This window comes from Lolium perenne, chromosome 7, assembly GCF_019359855.2.
Source record: "Lolium perenne isolate Kyuss_39 chromosome 7, Kyuss_2.0, whole genome shotgun sequence".
Lineage (NCBI taxonomy): Eukaryota > Viridiplantae > Streptophyta > Magnoliopsida > Poales > Poaceae > Lolium > Lolium perenne.
In genome coordinates this window covers 9,872,508-9,881,023 of record NC_067250.2, presented here as the reverse complement: position 1 = coordinate 9,881,023, position 8,516 = coordinate 9,872,508, and the positions used below count along the sequence as shown (strand labels likewise).

The window sequence follows — 8,516 nt, the reverse complement described above, 5'->3', positions numbered from 1 at the left end:
AATACTCACCCCTATAACTAGCCACGCCCACGCGCACACGCTACCCTACGTGGTCATCCGAAAAATTGAGCCGACATATTAGGTCTTTAAATTGACAAAATCACCAAAGACTTCTCTGGCCACTCATGAAAAAACATGAGAGTCTTGAATATTTCCACTATGATTTTTCTCGCTGTAACCTATTTGTTATGAATTTTTGTAGTGCTCGGAACTAAGATTATAGTTTGAGGAGCAGCATTTGATGATACAAATCAAACAATCTGTTCATAGAAATCAAACCTATATATTACTCCCCCCCCCCGTCTCGAATCCTGCGTTTCGGAAAAGCTTTGATAAATTGTCTAAATTTAGATGTATCTGAAGTAATCCACATTTAAAAATCTACTAATGTACATTTTTTTTTTTGAATCGAGGGAGTATTAAAAGTACCTCTATCTATAAATAGACGTCTGATTCTAGATGTATCTAGAACCTATTTTTAACAGCACCCTAAATTGCATTCAATTGACATGTAGAAATACAGTTCCTGGTAGTTGCAAGCGCTCTACTCCTACATGACAAGCTAAGTTGCTATGAGTTGTTTTCTTGCAAAAATAGATGGCAATGTTCTCCTATCAATCATTGTTGTGCACAATTATGGGCTACTATGTCGAGAGTTCTAGCAACATGGATGGTCTTCGTTCTAGACGCTATTTAGTGTTCAGATATATTTAGATGTAGACGAAATCTCATATATCTGTTTGTGGGTGAAGAGAGTGGTAAAATTCCAATCAAATAGCAATTCTAATCAGTCGCGGCTACAAGTTGAGCGACACGTTGACTTAAACTCAAGCGTGACCGACTTGCCGACTTTGAAACACCCGTCGGCCCAAAGGATGGTCAAACATAGGACACGGGACAAAAGGCGAATCTGCCAGCGCCACGTCACCGATCCGCACCTCCTCGCCCCTGAACCAACCAAATCTGAGCACACGGATCGTGTGCTTTCTCCGCGCAAGCCCCAGCCGTCAGATCCAAACGCACTCCGAAACCTTCCCAAAACGAGACCAACAAACCGCCTCGGCCACGTCTCTCCTGTGACCCCTGGTCCCACCCACCACCTATATATTCCCGACCCACCTCCCCCTCTCCTCTCATCACTTCCCAATTCGATTTCCAGCCACCAAACCCGCAGCAGTTCGAAGCCGCCATGGCCCGCACGAAGCAGACCGCCCGCAAGTCCACCGGCGGCAAGGCCCCGCGCAAGCAGCTCGCCACCAAGGCGGCCCGGAAGTCGGCCCCGACCACCGGCGGCGTGAAGAAGCCGCACCGCTACAGGCCCGGCACGGTGGCGCTGCGCGAGATCCGCAAGTACCAGAAGAGCACGGAGCTGCTCATCCGCAAGCTCCCCTTCCAGCGCCTCGTCCGCGAGATCGCGCAGGACTTCAAGACGGACCTCCGCTTCCAGAGCCACGCCGTGCTGGCGCTCCAGGAGGCCGCCGAGGCCTACCTCGTCGGCCTCTTCGAGGACACCAACCTCTGCGCCATCCACGCCAAGCGCGTCACCATCATGCCCAAGGACATTCAGCTCGCCCGCCGCATCCGCGGTGAGCGCGCCTAGGCCGGTGATGCCCGGTCGCGGTCGACGCAAGCGATTCCGTAGTTGGTTCCCTTCTGGATTTAGATCTTGTTAGGTCGTGTTAGGAAGGTTTTATTTCGTTGTAAAGATCTGGATGTTTTACCGTAGTTACAAGAAACCGCTTCTCTGTTTCCGCTGAATTCATATGAATGCTATTTACAGTTATCGATATTGCGACAGTTAGCAATTGTGTGTAGCCTCCTGTTCTTCATCCCTGTAACTCTGTTTAATGGTGTTGCATTGCTGTGTAATTTGAACTGATCCCGGTTGTGCCTGCTGCCGCTGTGGCGTCTATGTGCACGGATTGTCGCTGCCGGTGGGCAACTTCGGTCGAGCTTATTGCTGTCTGTGATTGCTTTGACACAATTTATTGGGATTGCTTCTGAAATTTTTGCAGTGGACTACTAGGTTATTCCCTTCTTGATTTAGATCGTGATAGGGAAGTTCAGTGTCTGTAAAGATCTGGTTTGTTACCAATGTTGCAAGATTTGAACAAATACGGCAGATCATTATCGACATGGCTAAGGAGTAACTGTGGGTTTTCCTGCGCATACTGTTCTTGATCTCTTCACTGTTGCTGTTCTATCATGTAATCTGTGATGGTCACCGTTTCGCTGTTGCGCCCTGTGGCCGTCGGGTGGTCGACGGGTAATTTGGGGGCGGGCGTGGAACACGCTCGTCATGGTCTCGTGGATGGTGATCGTCCCAAGGTGGAGCCTGAGCGATTTCTGTCTGCTGTCGGCTAATTTGGCGAACCTCATGTTGTTTCGATTCTGGGAACTCTTCTAGCAAGAGTGAAAAGGGAAACTGAGAATCCTCCAACAGAAGAACACATGTCCAATGATCATAGTAATAGTACCCCGTATCATAATTTTACTAGTAGTAAGTATCTTTGCATCTCTTAAGCCGAAAAGTGTTTGGCTCGAGTTGCAGTGATCCATATGTCAACTTTTATGTGAATTTAAAAGTATCTAAACCGACTGGAAGTTTAATTTGGCTCTCGGGTGCATATGCGAAGCTTCGAAAATATTTTGGAAAAAAATTTCACATGTACATTTCATAATATATATGTGTTTATCAAGTTTCGTGAAAACCCGATATATTTTATGATTTATGTAAAAAAAGAGAAAATTTGTCTTGATCAAAAAGCATACTTTTAGTATCGTATATTTTTTACACACGTCACATGATGTCACATGATAAGTTGATTTTTGATGAAATAATTTTGTTGTTACGTAGTACGTGAAGATATATGTGCAAATTTCTAGATTCAATTTTTTTAACATCTCAAAATATGTTTAGGGTGTATTTCAAAATGAAGGATCATATGCTCCCATGAACCAAAACACCACTCCCCTAAACCGACTTAGGATTTAGATATATCCAAAATTTTACAATAAGGATGGAGGTAGTATTTACAAGTTACGAATAATCAAAAAACTAGTTCTCAACTTGTGTGTAGATGCTCCTGATTATAAAAAAATGGTAAACAAATTCAAAAAAATCTGAAATTTTTGGACAATGAACATAAACTAGTGTCCTAACAGCACACCAAAAATCTCCGAGAAAAGACATATGTATTGCTCTGTGCAAAAAAGACAAAATATGATGTTGCTTGGAACATCTAGATTTGTTTGTTACATCATTTCGAATTGTGTTTTTTGCACAGACCATTACATATGTCTTTTTCCGGAGATTTTTGGTGTGCCGATAGAACACTTGTTCATGTTCATTATCCAAAATTTCAGTTTTTTTTGAATTGTTTTGCTATTTTTTCGATTTTTATTATTAAACTAAGAGCATCTACACCTGGGTTCAGAAATGCCATGTCCACGAATAATTATGAAAACAAATCTTGATGTTAAAAGATGTAACCCTCATGAAATAGGCTTTCGTTCAGTTTTATAAATAAAACCACGCACGACCAAACCGATACAAATAACAAGGGAACCCTCTTAAAAAGCAGATGAAATATAAAAGAGAAAGGATAGGATACACCACACCCTACAACAAACAATCGAAAGTACCGACTATATTTTTTTTTTGAACGGGAATCGGTCCGGAAGGACCGAGATGTTGCTAAAATTGAGCGGTGGAGTTACAAAAAACATAGAGGACCCAAGAAGAAAGGAAAATTACAACCCAGTCCTGCAGATTGACACATAGGACCCTAGATCTAAAACTGAAAAAGCAATCAGGCCCAGCTCCATCTCCACCAAGCTCACCGAGCTTCCAGCCACGATCAACCACAACGACACCGGGGACATGGCCACTTGGGTCGCAGCGGCGGGAGCCAATCGCACTAGAGCTGAAGGGCCTCCACGACATAACCTGGAGGTTGAAGAAGACCTTGCACCAACGTGTTGTCGCCAGCTTGGAGGAAGGGAGCAGCCGCCCTTCGGCCATCGAAGTCGTCGGCAGGCTAGCCCATGGCCGGCGAGAGGCCGGCGAGAATACACTCCCAGCAAGATCCGTGAGAGGGTCACCCTTTGACCAGAAGAAGCAGCGGCAAGGCGCAACGCGCCGTCGCAAGTCCACTGTTGAGGATCTCTCGAAGAAGACAACATCATCAGATCCCCGCCCTGTAGAGCGAAGCAAAATCCTTCCCCACCATCCTCGTTGTCCACACCCTCTGAGGCCAACGAGAAAGACAAGAGCAGAAATCCACATCACCACAACAGAGCCACTAGCATCAGGCTTTATTTGAAGGGGAGGAAGAGGGACACCACAGCTCGTACACGGCTGCAACCTCTGGAACACCACGAACCATTGCATCACCTCCACCAGCCGCCGAAAGCTGCCTGCAAACTCCGGCCAGAAAAACCCATCGGCATGACGCCATTCGCCAGACGGGACAAACCACACCCTAGACACCTAGCCCTACAACTACTGATGTACAGAGGAGGCCAGCCTCCTCTCCCTCGACGCCTCCGGCCGGCAAGGCCGCCGGAGAGGTGGGGGAGAGGAGCCAGGGACGACCGAGACGCTCTCAGGAACAGTAGGGGAGAGAGAAGGAAATGGGTTGTCCCCCTGCCGCACTTTAGTTTTTACCGACTAAAATTGAGACCCCGCCTCCTTGTGAAGCCACTCAACATCTTCGTCCCGTACCCACCAAGTTGTTCCCGAGAAGGGCCACCTGCCCCCTACTCCGGGTCGTGGAGCTCCGATCTTGCCAGCAGACAACATGTACCACGAACGAAGACAACAATGTCACATATAAAAGATAAGAGGCCACCGAGTCCCTCCTACGCTGGTATCGAAAAGCATCAAGAGAGGATATGAGCATGCCCATCGACGATGAAGAGGGTCTGTAAGGGTATTTTACCCTTAACCATTATTTTGGTTAACAATGACACCAGAGCTATTGTATGGACTAATGGTTTCTATAAGTGTATACACAGGTTTTAGTGTGCATATGAGGTTGCAAGGTGGTGAGAAAGGTTTTTAGTCCGCATACGAGGATGCAAGGTGGTGAGAGACCCCCCAATTGATGTTCTCAAGAAGTGACGGTGTTTTGGCTCTTTTCTCTATTGGATATATTGGAGTCTATAGGAATCACCGTGAAGGAGATATGCCCAAGAGGCAATAATAAAAGTGGTTATTATATATCTTTATGTTTATGATAAATGTTTATATACCATGCTATAATTGTATTAACCGAAACATTGATACATGTGTGATATGTAAACAACAAAGAGTCCCTAGTATGCCTCTTAAACTAGCTTGTTGATTAATGGATGATTAGTTTCATAATCATGAACATTGGATGTTATTAATAACAAGGTTATATCATTGTATGAATGATGTAATGGACACACCCAATTAAGCGTAGCATAAGATCACGTCATTAAGTTATTTGCTATAAGCTTTCGATACATAGTTACCTAGTCCTTATGACCATGAGATCATGTAAATCACTTATACCGGAAAGGTACTTTGATTACATCAAACGCCACTGCGTAAATGGGTGGTTATAAAGGTGGGATTAAGTATCCGGAAAGTATGAGTTGAGGCATATGGATCAACAGTGGGATTTGTCCATCCCAATGACGGATAGATATACTCTGGGCCCTCTCGGTGGAATGTCGTCTAATGTCTTGCAAGCATATGAATAAGTTCATAAGAGACCACATACCACGGTACGAGTAAAGAGTACTTGTCAGGAGACGAGGTTGAACAAGGTATAGAGTTATACCGATGATCAAACCTCGGACAAGTAAAATATCGCGTGACAAAGGGAATTGGTATCGTATGTGAATGGTTCATTCGATCACTAAAGTCATCGTTGAATATGTGGGAGCCATTATGGATCTCCAGATCCCGCTATTGGTTATTGGTTGGAGTGAGTACTCAACCATGTCCGCATAGTTCGCGAACCGTAGGGTGACACACTTAAGGTTGGATGTTGAAATGGTAGAACTTGAATATGGAATGGAGTTCGAATATTTGTTCGGAGTCCCGGATAAGATCCCGGACATCACGAGGAGTTCCGGAATGGTCCGGAGAATAAGATTCATAAATAGGAAGTCATTTTATAAGATTTAAAATGATCCGGAAGGTTCTATGGAAGGTTCTAGAAGGTTCTAGAAAAGTCCGGAAGAAACCACTTTGGAAGGTGGAGTCCCAAAGGGACTCCACCACCATGGCCGGCCAACCCTAAGGGGGGAGGAGTCCCAAGTGGACTCCCCTAAGGGGGCCGGCCACCCCCTCCCAAGGAAGGGTGGGAATCCCACCTCTAGTGGGAGTCCTAGCTTGGGTAGGTCTCATGTGATATGGAAGGTTTTGGTTTGGGGTCTTATTCGAAGACTTGTAGACCAACTCTTGGGTGTTCCACCTATATAATGAGGGCCAAGGGGAGGGGGCCGGCCACCCCAACAACACAAGGTGGCCGCACCACCTAGATGGCCGGCGCCCCCCTCTCCCCAAACCCTAGCCACCCCACTACTCCTTCTTCCCCGCACGCTTAGCGAAGCTTCGCCGGGATTCTGCACCACCACCGACACCACGCCGTCGCGCTGTCGGATTCAAGAGGAGCTACTACTTCCGCTGCCCGCTGGAACGGGGAGGTGGACGTCGTCTTCATCAACAACCGAACGTGTTACCGAGTACGGAGGTGCTGCCCGTTCGTGGCGCCGTGATCAAGATCTTCTACGCGCTTTTGCAAGCGGCAAGTGAACGTCTACCACAGCAACAAGAGCCTCATCTTGTAGGCTTTGGAATCTCTTCAAGGGGGAGACTCGATACTCCCCTCGTTGCTACCGTCTTCTAGACTGCATCTTGGCTTGGATTGCGTGTTCGCGGTAGGAAATTTTTTGTTTTCTATGCAACGAATCCCTACAGTGGTATCAGAGCCGTGTCTATGCATAGATGGTTGCACGAGTAGAACACAATGGTTTTGTGGGCGTTGATGCTCTCGTTGTCTTTAGTTTGAGTACTTTGCATCTTTGTGGCATAGTAGGATGAAGCGGCTCGGACTAACTTTACATGACCGCGTTCATGAGACTTGTTCCTCGTTCGACATGCAACTTGTATTGCATAAGAGGCTTTGCGGGTGTCTGTCTCTCCTACTATAGTGAAGATTCAATTTACTCTTCTATTGACAACATTAGTATCAACGTTGTGGTTCATGTTCGTAGGTAGATTAGATCTCTCTCGAAAACCCTAAACCACGTAAAATATGCAAACCAAATTAGAGACGTCTAACTTGTTTTTGCAGGGTTTGGTGATGTGATATGGCCATAATGTGATGATGAATATGTATGAGATGATCATTATTGTATTGTGGCAACCGGCAGGAGCCTTATGGTTGTCTTTAAATTTCATGTTGAGTAGTATTTCAAAGTAGTTGTAATAGTTGCTACATGGAGGACAATCATGAAGACGGCGCCATTGACCTTGACGCTACGCCAACGATGATGGAGATCATGCCCGAAGATGATGGAGATCATGTCCGTGCTTTGGAGATGAAGATCAAAGGCGCAAAGACAAAAGGGCCATATCATATCACATATGAACTGCATGTGATGTTAATCCTTTTATGCATCTTATTTTGCTTAGACCGCGACGGTAGCATTATAAGATGATCCCTCACTAAAATCTCAAGATAATAAAATGTTCATCCTTAGTAGCACCGTTGCCAAGACTTGTCGTTTTGAAGCATCTCGTGATGATCGGGTGTGATAGAATCAACAAGTGCATACAACGGGTGCAAGCCAGTTTTGCACATGCGGATACTATGGTGGCCTTGACGAGCCTAGCATGTACAGACATGGTCTCAGAACACGTGATACCGAAAGGTAGAGCATGAATCATATGGTTGATATGATGAACACTTTGAGTGTTCGCCATTGAAATCACACCTTGTCTCGTGATGATCGGACTTAGGTGCGGTGGATTTGGTTCGTGTGATCACTAAGACAATGCGAGGGATATTGTTTTGAGTGGGATTTCACCTAGTTTTTTAATTATGTTGAATTAAAATTTGAACTTAATTTGTCATAAACTTAGTCTAAACTTTTGCAAATATATGTTGTAGAGATGGCGTCCCCAATCAATTTTAACCAGTTCCTAGAGAAAGAAAAGCTTAAGAGCAACGGTAGCAACTTCACCGACTGGTTCCGTCATGTGAGGATCTTCCTCGCTGGCGGAAATCTGCAATTTGTGCTTGATGCACCGCTAGGTGACCCTCCTGCAGAAACTGAAACCGAGGAAGTAAAGAATGTTTACGCAACTCGGAAAACTCGGTACTCTCAAGTTCAGTGTGCCCTCCTGTGCAGTCTGGAAGCCGATCTTTAAAAACGTTTTGAGCACCACGATCCTCATGAGTTGGTCAATGAGCTGAAAGCTATATTTGAGACTCATGCGGCCGTGGAATGCTATGAAGCATCGAAACACTTCT

At 45.5% G+C, this 8,516-nt stretch overlaps 1 protein-coding gene across 1 annotated transcript; it reads left to right on the top strand.

Annotated features, from left to right (window-relative positions):
- The first annotated feature begins 1,122 nt into the window (after nucleotides 1–1,122).
- LOC127311471 (histone H3.3) lies at nucleotides 1,123–1,789 on the top strand. Its single transcript, XM_051341898.2, has one exon. The coding sequence runs from the start codon at nucleotides 1,190–1,192 to the stop codon at nucleotides 1,598–1,600; it is 411 nt and encodes a 136-aa protein (XP_051197858.1). The 5' UTR covers nucleotides 1,123–1,189; the 3' UTR covers nucleotides 1,601–1,789.
- The last annotated feature ends 6,727 nt before the right edge of the window (nucleotides 1,790–8,516 follow it).

Coding starts and splice junctions, on each gene's coding strand:
- LOC127311471 (XM_051341898.2), top strand. CDS start 1,190: ATGGCCCGCACGAAGCAGACCGCCCGCAAGTCCACCGGCGGCAAGGCC.